General features: G+C 36.6%; 1 protein-coding gene across 3 annotated transcripts in view; it reads left to right on the top strand.

Annotated features, from left to right (window-relative positions):
* Window positions 1-20,105, top strand: part of ARL6IP6 (ADP ribosylation factor like GTPase 6 interacting protein 6) — a 44,979-nt gene that overhangs the window by 5,620 nt on the left and 19,254 nt on the right. For all 3 annotated transcript variants that reach the window (XM_033231470.1, XM_033231469.1, XM_033231468.1), the window contains exon 3: window positions 13,184-13,316. In XM_033231470.1, the coding sequence (XP_033087361.1) occupies window positions 13,184-13,316 (133 nt within the window). The remainder of the gene's footprint in view (window positions 1-13,183; window positions 13,317-20,105) is intronic.

Genomic DNA, 20,105 nt, shown 5'->3' with positions numbered 1-20,105 from the left:
TCCTTTTTACAGTTAATAAGAAAGTTTTCACTTGAAGAAACAATCTGAAATATTTAATAAGAAAATGTTGTTGAAGTCATCCATTACTTTTGGGAAAAGTACTGTGCAGCCTTTTATCAGATGATAATGATTTTATTATATTTCACTATTTATTTTGCCCTGTTTATTAGGAATCTCATAGCCAAATGTAATTGATGTTTGATTGTTTTGTATATTGCTCTTTATTTTATGGCATACTTATTATTGCCTATACATGCTGTTATCGTAATATTTCCATGACTCATATTTAAAATTTACTGCAAATTGCCTCAATTCTTTTTTTGAAAGTAGTTTGGTTTTTAGAAAAAGCAATGTGAGCACAGTAACTGCTCTACCATGAAAGAGTTCTCTATTTCTAGACAGACTGATAAAAATTTTGTACACTGTAGAATTTAATTGCAATTTAATCCTAGTCCAACGTTGGCATAGCACTCAGTAAGAACAGATTATAGCAGCACAATTCTCATTTTGGTGTGGGTAACAATCACTTAGGGACTTGCTTTTTAAAAAGCACCTGTAGATTTTGTTTCGGCCATCATGATATCATGATACAGAACGTTAGAAGTGTTAAAAAATGTCCAAGAGAGGATGTGTTGGAGGTGGCCCATTCTCTTAAAAAGATACAGGTTAAGTAAAACTCAGTTTCATCCTTACACTGAAAATTGATTGAAACTCTGAACTTGAACTTTTTAGCCAGTGTGTGGACTTTATTATTTGAACCTATACTCTATTAAGGAAATGTTAGAGTGCTATCTGCGGCTGGGTGGGGTAGCTCTAATATTTCATCTAGAAAGTCACAAATATCCTATTCTGTAGCACAATTTTTGTAAAATTGTAGTATGTATTTGTATTATTTAAGAAATAATGACTGAGACCAAAAAAGAAAAAAAAAAAAAAGCCAAAAAGGACTGGAAGGATATAATCAAAATGTTAGTTTATCTGGGTTTCCAAATTGATTGGTTGTTTTTATTATTTTTATTTTCTACAATGTGTAAGTGTAACTTGCAATGAGAAAAACTTTGATGAAGGGAAAGCACAAATTTAAGTTTAGAGAATAGTATGTTTCAATAATTAACAATAACACCATTTATTGCACTTTTACAATATGCCAAAAACCATTAATTTGTGTGTTATTTCCTCTAGTAGTATTCTCAACTACACTGTATCCATCAATGTTATTTTTTTCTAAACCAATACTCAAGGAAGTATGTGTTATAATTTTTATGCCATAGATAGTCTAAGTAGTATAGCAAGGCAGAAAAAGAATGGGTTATCAGCAAGAATTAGCCACGTGCAGCTAAATTATTAGTCATGAAATCATTACAGGACTCTTCTTAACACAAAATCAGTAATAAGAACCAGACATTAGGACCCTTAAATCTCAATAAATTTGATTGACATCGTGTGGTACTCCCTAGTCCAACTTTGGTGGTTGGGAGGGACGTGTCTTAGGCTAATGAAGTCAAAAATTAGCTGACATCAGAATCACCTGAAAGATAAATTTTGCTGCTCTTCACATGGTGCAGAATATCTGACTCAGTAGTGTGAGATGGAGTCCAAGAATTTTCATTTCTGACAAGTTTTGAGGTGATGCTGATGCTGCTACTTAGGGGGCTATATATCCTTTGAGAACCACTGGCCTGGTAGTTCCCAAACCTGGCATTAAAAAAAAACAAAAAACAAAAAGACCCTGGAGATTTTTTTTGCTTTTGCAAAATCTCACACCCCATATATATCTACTGAATCAAAGTCACTTAATTGGCAGTATGTGTCAGTGTATGCTGTACAATCAGGACTCACTGGACCATTTTTCATTTCTGAATTATGTCGAGCAGTTCTGTTTGTAAGGATTGAAATTTCATGGCTTACTCTTTCTTAGGGAACTTCAAAAGAATAAAGAAAACTGAGCTATATTTCTCATGAAGTTTATTTGATCTTGAAATTACCACATTGGTCTATTGGACACTTTTGTAAATTTAAAATACATTTTGGGATTTTAGTGATCACATATTGCTCTTTCTCAAAACATTCTCCTATTTCATTATTTTAGGAATTATTTTAATATTACTCTTCAATTCTCAAGTATGTTCAAAAGAATAAAATAATTACGATGGAATTAGGATTCCAGTAAGACTTTCCTAAGACTTTAAGTCTTACTGTAGCACAAGCCTACATGTTTCTTAATTCTTACTGTAGTACTACCTTGCTTATTGCTGTATCTATTTTCTATGACTACTTTCCTCTACAGCAGCATAGTTGCGTAGTTACGACAAAGACCTATGGCTTGCAAAGCCGAAAATATTTGCTATCTGGCTCTTTTCAGAAGAATATAGTATTCTCATCCAGTTAGTCATTCAGTGGAAAGGACTTCAGGCAAGAACAACACACACCGTCCCTTTTTGCTAAAAGGATATATGCCAGTATTTTTTTCATATTTTATGAGGTCTGCATCCTAATTTATTTGATACTCTTTCTAAGTGGACAGGTGCTAAGGGCAGATGTGTATGCAAAAGTGATTTGGAAAAAATGCAAAAAAGAAATTATTGGGTTGACCATTTGAATTGTTTGTAATCTAAAAATGAAAATGTGTTACAAATTATGGAGCAAAGAAGATTGTTGTCCTCTTTTCATCAAAATAAGCCATGAAAGGCTTAAACATTCCTTCAAACATTGTGTTTTGGTGATGCAAAAAGAAAAAAGCAGGAATAATGACAAGCTGTAACCAATTTGAGATGTATCTGAAATCTGGAAGTGGTATTTACAAGGTGGATATGTTGTAGATTCATACATGAGGTTAGTAAGCAATTATTTGTACTCAGGTCATGCCCATTTTTGGTGTACGTAACTTTAGGGAAACTGGGAATTGAAATTCGGATTTGCTGTGTTTCTTACGAAAATTTGTAACAAAGTTTTTTTCCCGCTGTCTTTTTGCTCTCTAAATTATTCTTCAAGTGTCATGAAAATAAAGGAAATAAAAAAGCCTTGTTGGACTTATATGGTAAATAAAAATAGTGATGAGTGTTCTCCCTGTTATACTGAAGAGTACAAGCTTCAGAGGAGAATATAAATTTAACAGGATTTCCCGTGAGTTAATTGTTTAAAGCTGGATGACAGGCATATGAGTTTTATCATATACTTCTCTCAACTTTTTTTCTGTGTTTGAAAAAACCTGTAATAAAAGTGTTGGGGTTTTTTGTTGTTGTTGTTTGTTTTTTAACTTTCCCATGTGAATCTAATGATTTACCAGCATTGGGAACTACAGGTGTTATTTATTTTTCAAATTTCAGTCACTTCATCTCTCAGAGGGTCACCTTCCTCATCTTTTTCAACAGGAAGAGTAGAAATGCTACAGGCTGGGTTGCAGGTGGTCAGGTGATTGGGTGAAGGCCTTAACCAGTGTAACTACTATAACTACTATGCACTCTGTGCACCCACTGTGCTCATGTTGCGTTGGCAGGAGAGGAGAGACCACTTTGCTCTGCTCCTGCACTTGTGCCTTTACATGTAGAGAGATATTTTGCTCTAGGGATTTAAAGACTTGAGCTATCTACAGAATGTGATTTAGTGAGGATACCAAATTATTTAAAATAATGGTCATCCTCTCAAGTTAGAAAACTATAGAATCTAATAAAGTTGAAAACATTTGCTTACATAAACATCTAAAAGTTGTTGGTTAGTTTCATGCATATCATACATCTAAGTTTTATTAGTAGCCAACTGGTAATTGTTTTTACAACTTTTAAAGTTACCTAAGTACAGCCATATAACATACCATTTTGGTCAACAGTGGTCTGCATAGATGCCTGTATGATGGTGGTCCCATAAGATTACAGTGGAGTGGCCGGACACGGTGGCTCAAGCCTGTAATCCCAGCACTTTGGGAGGCCGAGACGGGCAGATCACGAGGTCAGGAGATCGAGAGACCATCCGGGCTAACACGGTGAAACCCCGTCTCTACTAAAAAAAAATACAAAAAGCTAGCTGGGCGAGATGGCGGGCGCCTGTAGTCCCAGCTACTTGGGAGGCTGAGGCAGGAGAATGGCGTGAATCCGGGAGGCGGAGCTTGCAGTGAGCTGAGATCTGGCCACTGCGCTCCAGCCTGGGTGACAGAGCGAGACTCCGTGTCAAAAAAAAAAAAAAAAAAGATTACAGTGGAGCTGAAAAATTCCTATTTAGTGGCATTGCAGCTGTCCTAACTTGGTAGTACACTATATTACTCACATGTTGGTTTTGATGCTGGTATAAACCAACCTATTACCAATCTGGTTTTATATAACCTTCCAGTCATTAAAAAAAAAAAAACACACACAATTTTGTATAGTACATAATACTTGATAAACAATAATGTTACTGGTTTATGTATTTACTATGCTTTTTATTGTTTTAGAGTATATTCCTTCTGCTTAAAAAAAGTTAACTGTAAAACAGCCTCAGGCAGGTCCTACAGGAGTTACCCAGAATAAGGCATTGTTATCATAGGAGATGACAGTTTCATGCATGTTGTTGTCCTTTAAGACCTTTCGGTGGAAAAAGATGTGACAGTGAAAAACGGTGATATTGATGATCTTGACCCTGTGTAGGCCTAGGCTAATGTGTATGTGTCTTAGATTTCAACAAAGAAGTTTAAAAATTAAAAAATTAAAAATAGAAGCTTATAGAGGAATGGTATAAAGAAAAACATTTTTGCACAGCTGTACAGTGTGCTTTTGTTTTAAACTGTTAGTAGAAAAGGGTAAAAAAGTTACATTTTAAAGTTTACAAAGTAAAGTTATAGTAATCTAAGGTTAATTTATTAATGAAGAGAGAAAAATGTTTAAATAAACAGTGTAGCCTAAGTGTACAATGTTTATAAAGTCTGTAGTAGTGGACAGTACTGTCGTTGGCCTTCACCTTCACTCATCAGTCACTTGTTCACTGATGGACCCAGAGCAACTCCCTGTCCTGTAAGCTCCATCCATGTAAGTTCCTTATACAGGTGTACCATATTTTATACAGTATTTTTACTGTACCCTTTCTATATCTAAATATGTTTAGATACACAAATACTTATTGTTGTGTTACAGTTGCCTGCAGTATTTGGTATAGTAACATGCCACACAGGTTTGTAGCATTGGAATAATAGACTATAACTTTTAGCTTATAGGTGTGTAGTAGGCTGTACACCTAGGTTTTTGTAAGTACACTCTTACGATGTACGACCAATGACAAAATCACCTAATGATGCATTTCTCAGAACATATCCCTGTCATGAAACAGTGCATGATTGTATTTTCATTTTTAGTATCATAAAATGTATTATATAAGTAATTTAATCTCACTAGGAAAAATTCCAACAATCAGAGCAAAGGCTTTCACCAATCTACCTGTGTGTCTTTTTACATATTTTTCTGTTTATTTACATATGTATAGTCCCTTAAAATACATGTTTTTTTCACTGTTAGAGAAGAAATATAATTGGAATCATGTATATTTTGCAGCCTTGTTAAAATGCCTTTTGGAGTATATTCTGTATCAGTATACGTTGATCTACCTCATTTTCTTCATGACTGCATTGTATTTCATAATATAAGTATACCAGTTTATTGAAATATTTCAAATGTCAGAAACTCTTTCACAGGACCTGGGAATTACTAGTATACAGTCACATTTAATCCCATTGTTATGAAGTTTTATGAAGTATGTGCAACTGATTGCCTAACACTTCTTTAATAAGAAACCTTTCCCTAGTATAGGAACCATAAGAGTTTTTTTTGTTTTTTTTTTTTTTCTGGTGTATTCTGATTATATATAATATGTGTAAGTTGGTGCCTCTGCATCTAACTTCATAAAACTTCTTGAAGGTTGCCTCATCCCTGCAAGCTTAAACTGTTAAACAAAATGAAAATATTTAGAGCATATAACAGCCTTTTTTGCTGGAAGGTTTTGTAGAAATAAAGTTGCCAGCATATTTTTAGAGGAGTAACTATTCCCTGAAACTAGAATAGCTTATTTTGAAAAATAAGCCAAAACAAATATACCCTTAGATAAGTGTGTATAAAATTACCACAAAGGGATTGGGATAGGAAATTCCTACCCATCCCTGTTTTTGCTTTGGGTGAGAACAGCCTAAGAGGTTTCAATTAATGGAAAAGATTAACATACATCATTTCATTGGCCAGATGCAGTAGCTCATGCCTGTAATCTCAAAACTGGGAGCCCAAGGCAGGCGGATCATGAGGTCAAGAGATCGAGATCAGCCTGGCCAACATGGTGAAACCTCGTCTCTACTAAAAATACAAAAATTAGCTGAGAGTGGTGGCTCGCACCTTAGTTCCAGCTACTCTGTAGATTGAGGCAGGAGAACCACTTGAACCTGGGAGGTGGAGGTTGCAGTGAGCCGAGATCGCAGCACTGCACTTAGCCTGGCAACAGAGCGAGATTCCTTCTCAAAAAAAAATAAAAATTAATATACATCACTTCGGCCGAGTGCAGTGGCTCACACCTGTAATCCCAGGACTTTGAGAGGCCAAGGCGGGTGGAACACGAAGTCAGGAGTTCAAGACCAGCCTGGTCAAGATGATGAAACCTCGTCTCTATTAAAACACAAAAATTAGCCAGGTGCGTTGGCAGGCGCCTGTAATCCCATCTGCTTGGCAGGCTGAGCCAGATAATTGCTTGAACCTGGGAGGCCAAGGTTGCAGTGAGCCGAGGTCACGCCACTGCACTCCAGCCTGGGGGACAGAGCCAGACTCCGTCTATATGTATATATATGTGTGTGTGCGTGTATATATACGTTTATGTGTATACATATACGTATTTGCTGTTATTTAGATGACTATGTCTAAAGAGGTATATGTTTATCTGTATATACACATATATCTAAACAGGTATATATATGCGCACACATCATTTCATCAACTGATGAATATTGAGCTGTAGAGAAGAACAAAGGATGTGTGTATTTCTTTAAAAGCCTGCAGCGTTTGGCAGCAGTTCTTCTGGAAATTTGTAACATCTATCTCCTTATACAACTGTACCCCTAAATACAAGAATGTTTCTCTTGTATTGTTTGTAATAGAGAAAAACTAGAATAAAAATATACAACAGTACTGTGGCTATGGGTACTGATACAAAAGGTCTCCAGAATATGTGAAAAAAGCAAAATGCAGAACCATTTTTCTGGTGAGAATCCCACTTGTGGAAAATAAACTGAGAATATATATATATATGTTTTATATATAACTAGCTCCATATATGTACCTATATTACCTAGATATGTATATAATTTTTGGAAAGATGCACAACAGACTCTTGATCGCTTTTAGGAGTGAAATTGGCAAACTGAGGAAGGAAGAATTTCATTTAATACACTTTCATTTTATATCCTTTTTAAAGTTGTGAATTCTTTCTAAAATGAGTTTATAAAACGTCAACATTTTAGCATGAGGATTTTGCAGGTACTGACTTGTAACAAATTTAGTTGTTGGGAGTTACCAATTTCTGTGGCTTTTCTGCTTATTTGCAGATGAATTGGGTAATTGCCCGAATCATAAACACTTCTAGACCACAATGTTGCAATGTACTTTTTTTACCCCATCATTGTGACCTGACTTACCCATAATGTGGCTTTTGATTAGTTTAAAATGAACATAAAATAATTAAAATGCTCAATGCGAAGTAAGTACTTAGATTGTGGAATAGTAATTTTGGAAAAACGAATATTCTTGTATTAAATTTGACAGGTACCCTATTAAAGCACTCAGGTGAAAAAGTTTAACAGGCTTTAGAAAGCCTCACATTTGATTATGCCATTTTGTGTCTTTCCTCACTTACCTAGAAGTTTCATCATTCTATAGCAGTCCCAAAACACTTTATTTTTCTTAACTACCATCTTTGTTCTGGAGAAGTATGTTAAACTTTGAGTAAACTTGTCAATTATTTTCTCCCCTCTTTAGACTTGTCAATTATTTTCTCCCCTCTTTAGACATAGTTATCTAAATAATAGCAAATAAGAGTTATTTGGCAATATAGCAACCCATAAATTGTAGTTGTAGACTAAATCTTACAATTTTTTTTTTGACCCTCTATCCTGATGGGTTGGTAGGAATATGATTCTAAGGTTGTGTTCACCCAATTCCAGCTTGGGTTGAGGTGCTAGAGGTGGATACTGTGCCAGGATATTGGGGTGAAGGTCCAGACTAATCCTCAAGACATTTGCTAAAGTGACTATTGAAATATCTTTTATTGTGGTCAGGATGGTCTTTCAGATGTAGCAACTTCCAGCCGCATGACCATGTGGTGTTTCTATGCCAGGCTTAGGGCAGAGGCTTCCATAGCCGTGGCTCTGTACTTACCTACCGAGATAATGTACACAGCTATGCTCTATGTATGGTTTTGCGTAGACTTTTCTAGATGCTTAGGAAGCCCTTGTAGCACTACTCCCTTTCCCCATTGACACACAAGTGCAAACATGCATACAACATACTTTATTTAAACTAAGGAAATCTTTCTCACTTGTTGGTAAGCCCCTCGCTCTCTTTTTCCCTGTTCCCCACAAACATGTTATCTGTACTCCAATCAACTCATTGTCTTTGCTGTGCATTCAAGACATTTTCTGTTTATCTACACCCCTATCCCTGATTATATCTGTACGCTAGTTTCCGTAAATACTGTGCAATGTAGTATTAGGAAAACAGGCTATTTCTTCTTTCTGCTTTGCCACATCCCTCTTCTGGGGTAGTGAACACAGAGCCCATTAGCTCTTTAACAGGTGGGAGGTGGGAGGGGGAGGAGGGAACTATCAGGAGAAATAATTTACCACACTTGCCATTAGTAATTCTTCTGAGTCTGTACTTTAACAGTTTTTTCAGTCTGTTAACTGAGCTTCACAAGATTTGCAACCAGGCCACTGCATGTACTTTTTACCTGCTTCTTGCTAAAATAAGACTGGTGGATAATTTTGTGTAGTCGGGAAATACAATAATTCGTAAGTCATCCACTAGTGTTCTCAACTATTGCTGTATTCTTTTTTTTTTTTTTGAGACAGAGTCTTGCTCTGTCCCCCAGGCTGGAGTGCACTGGCCAGATCTCAGCTCACTGCAAGCTCTGCCTCCCGGGTTTACGCCATTCTCCTGCCTCAGCCTCCCGAGTAGCTGGCACTACAGGCGCCCGCCACCTCGCCCGGCTAGTTTTTTGTACTTTTAGTAGAGACGGGGTTTCACCGTGTTAGCCAGGATGGTCTCGATCTCCTGACCTCATGGTCCGCCCGTCTCAGCCTCCCAAAGTGCTGGGATTACAGGCTTGAGCCACCGCGCCCGGCCCCTTGCTGTATTCTTGAGGCGTGGAACACACTCTTCAGAAACCTGTTTTACAGACACAGTTTAAAAACGAGTCCACAAAGATTCTGATACAACCGCCCTGCTGCTCCTCTGTTCAAAAAGGACTACCCGACTGATTTTTTTACAAGTTTACTTAGTTCTATTTTGAATAGGTAGAATAGTCATATGGGTGAAAATTCAAAAAGTATAAACGAATATAGACTGAAAAGGCTTACTTTTTTCTCCCAACCACTCTTTCCTCCCTCCACAGAGAACCAATGTGAAATTCTTAGATCCTTCCAGAAAGTTTTTAAAATATCTAAGTACAATATACATTTCTTCATATATACAACATATGCATATATGTATGTGTATAATGCATATTTTCCCCTTATTTATACAAATGCAGAGAACTGTTCTGAACTTTCAGTTTTGAGCTCACCAGTATATTTTCAGGATCTTTTCATATCAGTACCTAAAGAGCTTCCTCATTCATTTTTCTAGCTGCATATTATTCTATTGTATGGTTGTACTTAACCAATTCTTTACCTTCATTACTGATTATTTACGTTGTTTCCAATCTATGTTATTACAAACAAAGCTACAGAGAACAATCTTGTATATATGTCATTTTATAGAGGTTTGTATATTATAATATACAAAGATATATATGTATAATTGTACATTATACAGAGATATGTTGTCCTAAAGACATATAAAATTACTGGAGTAAAGAACATATACGTGCATCATTTTAGCAGATACTGCCAAACTGCTCTCCATAGAAATTATAACAATTTACTCTCCAAAACAGCCACACATGAAGAGTTTCTGTTTATTCACAGCCTCAGCATCAGAGAATGTTATCCAACTTTTTGATTTTTGTCAGTTGATGATGAAAAAATGATACCTAATTTCTCTGATTATTAATGGTATTGAATTGAGCATCTGTTCATGTTTTAATATTTATAGTTTTTATTCTGCAATTGCATTTAACTTTTTATATTTGGGTTTTGGATTGCTGGTCTTTTTTTTTATTGGTTTCTAGGAATTACTTGTATTAACAGGAAATTTTCCCTTGTGCTGTAAGTTGCAAAGGTATGTTTTATTTAAAAATTTTTTGTCATTCAATTTGACATTTTATGTTGCTATGCATATATAGTAGTATGTGTGTTTACCTGTATACAGTTGTCCCTGAATATCTGTGAGGAATTGGTTCCAGAAATTGTTATCCCCGGTGGATAACAAAATCTAGATCCTCAAGTCCTTTATATGAAATTGGATAATTTGTGTATGACCTATGCACATCCTCCCATTTACTCTCTGTAATACCTAATATAATGTAAATGTTATGTAAATAGTTGTTATACTGTATTGGTTTTGATAGACATTATTTTTATTGTTGTATTGTTACTTTTATTTTTTTTTCCAAATACTTTTCATCCAAGGTTGGTTGAATTCCAGATATGGAACTTGTGGATAGGAAGGGCTGACTCTATATAGTAGAAATTCTGTGTCTTAGATGGGTCATGAATTTTTGTATCACGGTTAGAAAGGCCTTTATCCCTCCAAGGCTATAAATGACTTTTCCAGGGATTCCCTCTACAATTTTATATTTAGATTATTTGGTACATTTTAGAATTTAGTCTGATATAGGGTACCTGGTATGGATCCAGTTTCTTTTCCTTTTTGTAAGTGGTCACCCCATTGAATTAGTAACATTTTTTATTAATCTATTTGGGCCTTCCTCCGCCTTCTTGCAAATCTTGTATTCTGCTTCGTTTTGTTTGTTTGTTTGTTTGTTTTTGAGAAAGAGTCTCACTGTGTCACCCAGGCTGGAGTGCAGTGGTGCTATCTCAGCTCACTGTAACTTCTGCTTCTGGGTTTAAGTGATTCTCCTGCCTCAGTCTCCCGAGTAGCTGGGGTTACAGTCATGTACCACCATGCCCAGCTAATTTTTGTATTTTTGGTAGAGGTGGTTTCGCCATGTTGGCCAGATTGGTCTCAAACTCTTGACCTCAACTAATCCTCTTGCTTCGGCCTCCCAAAGTGCTGGGATTAGAGGCATGAGCCACCACACCCGGCCCTGTCATCTGTTTGTGTATCAGTACGCACTGTTTTAGGTATTCAGTTCCTATAATATTTCAATATCTGGTTGGAGTAGTCTCTATTTTTGCTTATTATTTCATTTGAATTTTAGAATTAACTATTATTCTTCCAAGAAAAATATGCTCACATTTTCAATTTGAATTCTGATGTTACCTCCTTAAAGTGGTAACATTTTATTTATTAAAAATAGTTATCACAGTATATAGTTATCTCGTTAATTTATTTACATGTTTTATTTCTGTCCCACTAGAATTACTTCATGAAGACAGCTATCTTTTTTATTTTGCTCACCGCTATATCCCCATCACCTAGCACAATAACCAACACATAGTAGCCCCTCAATACAGATTGACTGGATGAATAAGTGAGTTAATTTATAAAATTTTTGAAAACTTGACATCAAAATAAAACTGTACTTCTTACTAAAAGGAGTTGGCCACTTAAATATCAGTATTTCCTGTCTTCCTATAACCACAAGAACATTCATTGTTCTTTTATTATTATTATTATTATTATTATTTTTTTTTTTTTTTTTTTTTTTTTTTGTTGAGATGGAGTCTTGCTCTGTCGCCCAGGCTGGAGTGCAGTGGCCGGATCTCAGCTCACTGCAAGCTCCGCCTCCCGGGTTTACGCCATTCTCCTGCCTCAGCCTCCCGAGTAGCTGGGACTACAGGCGCCCACCACCTCGCCCGGCTAGTTTTTTGTATTTTTAGTAGAGACGGGGTTTCACTGTGTTCGCCAGGATGGTCTCGATCTCCTGACCTCGTGATCCGCCCGTCTCGGCCTCCCAAAGTGCTGGGATTACAGGCTTGAGCCACCGCGCCCGGCCTCTTTTATTATTATTAATGGGTTATGAATAGTATCTGAAAACGTTTAACTTACTCCTTTCTTTTTCCTTTATGTCTCCTATTCTTCTTCTCCACGCTTTTTCCTTAAGTCCATTATACTATTGTTCTTTTGACTTGACTTCTGTGAGAAAATACAGTTCCAAACTCAGTGCAAATAAAATCTAGGGTCCCACACATTTGTAAATCAGGAGGCAACTGTTGTTCATATACTTAGCAAGGTTAAAGAATCAGAATAGGTTTATGATGTTCATAAGAAAACTGTAAAGAAGAGATACCCCCAAATTGAGGCATGTTTCGAAAGTGCATGGTGTGGAATGAAGGGAATCACTTAGTACTGTAAATAATAAAGATAGCAAGGTATGATTTATGAAATTAAATGAAAAATCTGATGACCTCTTTTTCTTTTTTGAAACAGGGTTTCATTCTGTTTCCCAGGCTGGAGTGCCGTGGTGCAATTGAGGCACATTGCAACCTCAAACTCCTGGCCCCAAACCATCCTCCCACCTCAGTCTCCCAAAGCATTGTGATTGCAGGCATGAGCCACCTTTTCTGGCCTCAAGACATCTTAAGAGTCTAGTGAAATGTTATAACCATGTTTTCTGTAGTTGAATTTCATAAAACTGAAGATGTTATGTTCTTGTTGAATTTACCCTTTTTTCACATTTATCATTTAATTAAAATATTCAATGATATGACTTCTAGTTGTGCCTTAATAATGTATACTTATTTCTACATAAGTTAGCTTGCAGTAAGTTCAAATCTGTTATAATATCAGGTCCATATAATTTCGAAGATGAGAAATATACATGATATGAACATGAGAATACTGGTTTAATTTAAATTGTTTTGGTGTTAATAATTTACTTTTTTCCCCCCTCTTTTCCTGTTAAGGATTCTGGACTCTACTTATAATATCCCTAACTGCTGGATTCTCCTGTTGCAGCTTTTCTTGGACAGTGACTTATTTTGATTCTTTTGAACCAGGAATGTTTCCTCCTACTCCTCTTTCGCCTGCCAGGTTCAAGTAAGTATTCCTGTTTCCTGTTTATTTTTTAAATGCATTTCAACACTTGAAAATACTAAAATATGTAGAAGCAAGAGGCTGATTGTGAATATGTTGAGGCTCCAGTCTTTATAAAACACAGGACTTTTCAGCTTGTAGGCTCAGCCTTTAGGTACATGAGAATAATATTTAAAATTCTATATCTAGGTAATGCTTTGTTTTCTAAAAACAAATTCAGGGGATTATCTCAGAACTAAGAACCTTTGATGAGTATTTGTCCTTTGGAATGGAATTTGATTTAAAACCGTTTATAAAGGCAAAATTAATGCCAACAATTTGAAAGTTTTACTAGGTTCATACATGGTCAGACTTATAAGAACATAATAATTGGATTGGACATTTCCTTAGGATTTTAACTTTGTGTTATAATTAGCAAGCATTTATGGTACCCAATTTATATGTCTGGACCAGATTGGATACTTTTCATAGTGGAACAGTATTAAATTTCTTTGGTCTATATTTTCCATGTTTCAGAGAATTTTAGAAAATTCAGTAGTGTTCTAATCTAGTTTATTCATGCCAGGAAAGTTACAGTTTTAAATATAAATTCCAAAATAAGAACGTCTCAGATCTCTAGTTTATTCTAGAAATTTGGGGGGACGTGAAGACAGGAAACTAAATTATATTAAATTTATGTATGTTATTCTAATACTATTGTTGTTACTACCACCTCTAGCCTACCTCATGGACAGATTGTAGAGATAAAAACATTTACTTGAGAGACTTTATAAATGTGAAGTTATACCAGTTATAGTTATTAATAACCATTGGTACTACTGGCCTTCATTATTAGTAAACTCCCAATTTTTTTTGTCTTATAAATGTATGTTTTAAAATTTTGGCTTGACTTCAAATGAAATGTGAATTTATATATATGTGTGTTATGTGTATATATATATTTTTAATGTTTTAATTGCTATCTGTATATGAAACATAAAGTCATATGCTTTCCAACAAATTTTAGTTCTGTGTTTTTGAGGTGGATAAATAATAATCTAAATTGACTAAGAGTTAAGCCTAACATTACAATGCCATCCCGTAGTTTACATGGGTACCACTCAATTAGAAGTTTACTTTAATAGCAGGTATAAGTCTAAGGTAATGAGACTCATTTCAAAAATCACCAAAAAGAAATCATATTTTTTCCTTATATTTATATCTCACTTCCCTGAATTCTAGCTACACATTTCTTGCTGTTTAATAGACCTTGCTACCTGGATTTCAGAAAACATTTTGCACTTAGAGTGATTAAAACTCCAGTCTTTGCTTTGAAGCCATCAGTATCCACCTATTTCACTCACCAGGGCTTGAAATTCTTATTCATTGTATTTGTCCATTCATGAAGTCATTCCTTCCTAACTTTTTAAATGTCATTAGAAGGCTTCCTGTTAGCATTTTCACTGTTTTTGTACTGTTTAAGGCTGGTGTACTTGACTTCTTGGCCTTCTTTCCTCTAAGTTTTCACTCTTCTAATTCACCTTATATACAGTCTGCCTTCTGTATCCATGGGCTCCACATCCTTTAATTCAACCAACCATGGATAAAAAATATTTGGGGAAAAAAATTAAAATACAACAATAAAAAGTAATACACATAAAAAACAGTATAACAACTATTTACACAGCATTTACTTTGTATTAGGCATTATAAGTAATCTAGAGATGATTTAAAGTAGATGGGAGGACGTGCATATGCTATAGGCAAATGCCATGCCATTTTATATAAGGGACTTGAACATCCGTGGATTTTGGTATTTGTGGGAATCCTGGAACCAGTCTCCCAGTGGATACCAAGGTATAACTGAACTGCTGTCTTTCCATTAACAAAAAGAGATCTAGCCCTCTATTGGTTAAAAGCCAATAGCTTTCCTATTGCCTTTAGAATAAAGTCCAACTCTTGAGTATAGCAGAACAGTCCTTCCCCAAATGACTCTACCCTACTTTTCCAACCTCACCTATTTCCCTACTGCACCCTATATTGTAGTCACATACCGGATTAGCTTGACATTACCTGCATAAACTATGCAATTTTGAGATGTCATGATTTTACTCTTGCTGTTCTCTCTTCCTAGAGTATCATTTTCCCTTTCACCTTCTATTTTACCACCATCACGATTCATTAACCTTGTAAATGTAAGAAGCCTTTGGGGTTAGAGAAGGTTTTAGTATTCTGTTAAAGATCTGCTATTCTGAGGGCATTTAACTAATTTTTTAAAAAATTATCTTTGCATTTTGTATTAAATTAGAATCAATTTAATAAAGGGCCTCAATTTTCAATGTATTTATTAGTGTATTAGTCTGTTTTCATGCTGTCTAATAAAGACATACCCAAGACTGGGTAATTTATAAAAGAAAGAGTTTTAATTGACTCACAGTTCCACATGGCTGGGAAGGCCTCACAATTGTGGTGGAAGGCCAAGAAGGAACAAAGGCACATCTTAAATGATGGCAGGCAAGAGATCATGTGCAGGGGAACTGCTCTTTATAAAACTGTCAGATCTTGTGAGACTCACTCACTATTATGAGAACAGCAGCATGGGGGTAACCACCCCCATAATTTAATTACCTCCCACAGGGTCCCTCCCACAACACATGGGAATTATGGGAACTGCAATTCAAGATGAGATTTGGGTGGGCCACAGCCAAACCATGTTATTATGCCCCTGACCCCTCCCAAATCTCATGTCCTCACCTTTCAAAACCAATCATGCCTTCCCAATAGTCCCCCAGATTTCAGCATTAACACATAAGTCCACAGTCCAAAGTCTCATCTGAGACAAGGAAAGTCCTTTCTGCCTATGAACCTGTAAAAGCAAAAGCAAGTTAATTACTTCCAAGATGCAGTGGTGGTTCAAGCATTATAAATACACCCATGCCAAATGGGAGAAATTGGCCAAAACAAAGGGACTACAGGCCCATGCAAGTCCGAAATTCAGTAGTGCAGTCAAATCTTAAAGCTCCAAAATAATCTCCTTTGACTCCATATCTCACATCCAGGTCATACTGAAGCACGGGGTTGGTTTCCATGATGTTGGACAGCTTTGCCCCTGTGGCTTTACAGAGTACAGTCTCCCTCCTGGCTGCTTTCACAGGCTGACATTGAGAGTCTGCAGCTTTTCCAGGCACATGGTACAAGCTGTCAGTGGATCTACCATTCTGGTGGCCCTCTTCTCACAGCTCCACTAGGTAGTGCCCCACGGGAGACTTTGTGTGGGAGCTCCCACCCCACATTTGCCTTCTGCACGGCCTAGCGAAGAGGTTCTCCGTGAGGGCTCCACCCCTGCGGCACACCTCTGCATGAACATCTACGCATTTCCATACATCCTCTGAAATATAGGTGGAAGTTCCCAAACCTCAGTTCTTGACTGCTGTGCACCTGCAGTCCCAACAACACATGTAAGCCACCAAGGCTTGGGGTTTGCACCCTCTGAAGCAACAGCCTGGGACGTACATTGACCCCTTTTAGCCACACCTGGGACACAGGGTACCAAGTCCTGAGACTGCACAAAGCAGCAAGGCCTGTGAAACCATTTTTTTCTCCTAGGCCTCCCAGCTTGTGATGGGAAGGGCTGCTATGAAGACCTCTGACATGCCCTGGAGACATTTTCCCCATTGTCTTGGCAGTTAACATTTGGCTCCTCATTATTTCTGCAAATTGCTGCAGCTGGCTTGAATTTCACCTCAGAAAATTGTTTTTTCTTTTCTGCCACGTTGTCAGGCTGCAAATTTTCCGAGATTTTATGCTTTGCTCCCTTTTAAATGTAAGTTCCAATTCCAAACCATGTCTTTGTGAATGAATAAAACTGAATGCTTTTTTTTTTTTTTTTGAGACAGAGTCTCGCTGTGTCACCCAGGCTGGAGTGCAGTGGCGTGATCTTGGCTCACTGCAAGCTCCACCTCCCAGGTTCATGCCATTCTCCTGCCTCAGCCTCCTAAGTAGCTGGGACTATGGGCACCCACCACCACGCCCAGCTAATTTTTTTTGTATTTTTGGTAGAGACAGGGTTTCACCATGTTAGCCAGGATGGTCTTGATCTCCTCACCTCGTGATCCACCCACCTCGACCTCTCAAAGTGCTGGGATTACAGGCGTGAGCCACCGCCGCCAGCCAAAACTGAATGGTTTTAAGAGCACCCAAGTCAACTCTTAAGCACTTTGCTGCTTTGAAATTTCTTTCACCAGATACCCTGAATCATCTCTCAAGTTCAAAGTTCCATAGATCTCTAGGGCAGGGGCAAAATGCTCCCAGTGTCTTTGCTAAAGCATAGCAGAAATCACCTTTTCTGCTCCAGTTCCCAATAAGTTCCTCATCTCTGTCGGAGACCACCTCAATCTGGACTTCATTGTCCATATCAATATTGGCATTTTGGTCAAAGCTGTTCAACAGGTCTCTAGGAAGTTGCAAACTTTCCCACATTTTCTTGTCTTCTGCACCCTCCAAACTATTCCAGCCTCTCCCTGTTACCTAGTTCCAAAGTCGCTTCCACATTTTCAGGTATGTTTACAGCAGCACCCCACTCTACCAGTACCAATTTACTGTATTAATCTGTTCTCACACTGCTAATAAAGATATACCTTATATATAAGGAAAGAGATTTAATTGACTCACAGTTCCATATGAGGAGGGAAGCCTCACAATCATGACAAAAGATGAAGGAGGAGCAAAGGCACATCTTATGTGGCAGCAGGCAAGAGAGCATGTGCAGGGGAACTGCCCTTTATGAAACCATCAGGTCTCAAGAGACTCACATACTATTAGTGGAACAGCCACATGGGAGTAACTACCCCCATCATTCAGTTACCTTCTACCGGGTCCCTCCCATGGCATGTGGGGATTATGGGAACTGCAGTTCAGGATGAGATTTGGGTGGGGACACAGCCAAACCATATCAGTTAGTAATTACATTTTTTTGTTTTTGGGTTTTTTGAGACAAGGTCTGGTCTAATTCTGTTATCCAGGCTGGAGTACAGTGGTGCGATCTCAGCTTATTGCAACCTCCACCTCCCAGGCTCAAGTGATCCTCCTGCCTCCGCCCCCTAATGAGCTGGGACTATAGGCTTGTCACCATGCCAGATAATATTTGTATTTTTTGTAGAGACAGGATTTTGCCATGTGCCCAGGCTGGTCCCAAACCCCTGAGTTCAAGCAGCCTGCCCACCTTGGCCTCTCAAAGTGCTGGGATTACAGGCATGAGCCACTGCACCCAGCCTAGTGGATCCAGTTTTAATATGAAATGGTGTCATATTAGAGCCTTAGATTATGTACTTATTAATCTCTGAAAATGGTTTTGAAATGTATACAAAATATATGTTGTATATGCACAAATGAATACAAAATATAAAAGATGTGTATTTATATTTGTGTTTGTATACGTGTATATATTTGCATATAAATACAGAATATATATACACATACATGTGTATAAATACAAAATAGTGCATATATATATTATGTAGTCCTGGCTACTGGGAAGCTGAGGCAAAAGGATTGCTTGAGCCCAAGAGTTTATTATACAAAATAATGTGTATATACATTTTGTATTTGTACAAAATAATGTGTACATGTGTACAAATATAAATGATATATATACCCAAATATAAGTGAAATATTTACACACACACACACAAATACAAATGAAGTTGAGTTTTATCGTCAAAACCCTGCCCTCTAGTGTTTATGGAAAATATGCAGTTACTTCAGAAATGTCAGATTAAGTATATTCTCTATTTCACCAGTAGAGTGAGTCCTTATACAGGGAAACAACTTCTCCACATTTTGAGAAAGTTGAAATCTTCAGACTTTATTTTCTTTGAAATCAAATTGATATATTTTATCAATGTGCAACATCATACTTTTATAAAAATATCTTTGTGACAGGTTATGTGTTTTCTCACCTAAAATAAGCAATAATATTAATGTAAGCATTTTTCCTAATTATATAAAAGTAATTCACATTCTCTGTTGAAAATTCCAAAAAAAGAAAAAGAAAAATGGAAATAAGGAAAATTACTGCTGACATTTTAATGTATATTTTTCCATTCTTTATGCATATTTTAAAAATCGAAATTGGTATCACAATGTATATACTTTTTTGTAAGAGAGTAAAATAAATCATATCTAACTGATTTGTTAAAATAGTGTCTTTTGCTATCTTTGCAGACTTAAGTACCTGGGTTTTGTTTTTTGTTTTTTGTTTTTTTAAACAGAATAGTTGAAGTGGGAAAACCATTTGAGAAGACCATATTTACTGTGACTATCAATTGTGTTTCCCTAGAAACCCCTCAGAGGAAGAGTAAAAGTAACATTCATTACTGTTTAGTAAATATTAGATGACATATTTAATGAAGTCATCAGTTTGGATCAATAATTCATAAGAAGAGGTTGAGATTAGAAATAAAAGCATTTTCTTATATTAAAATCTTTTTATGTTTACTGTTATATATTAGATAAATCTTAGCAACTTTCACTTTTACATAAGCACAAGATGTTTAGGAAATACAAGATAGAGAACTTTGCAAGATGTATTTCCGGATAGGTACTTAATGGACTTCAACAGGTATATTTTTTGGAAAGATGGTTCCGTGTATTCCACTTTGCTAAGTTAAAAGAAATACTGCAATATCACATATAAACTTGTCAATTAGTAAGCTATCCTTTTCTTTGTGTATTTAATCCAGTAGACTGGATAGAAAGTCTTGTCTTGGTTGTTATTAAAGGTTTGTCAACAGTGTTAAAGAACAAGAGGCAGAG

This window comes from Trachypithecus francoisi, unplaced genomic scaffold (assembly GCF_009764315.1).
Source record: "Trachypithecus francoisi isolate TF-2019V2 unplaced genomic scaffold, Tfra_2.0 Lachesis_group13, whole genome shotgun sequence".
Taxonomy (NCBI): domain Eukaryota; kingdom Metazoa; phylum Chordata; class Mammalia; order Primates; family Cercopithecidae; genus Trachypithecus; species Trachypithecus francoisi.
Note: the sequence above shows the minus strand (reverse complement) of the source record. Positions and strands in the feature narration are given on the sequence as shown.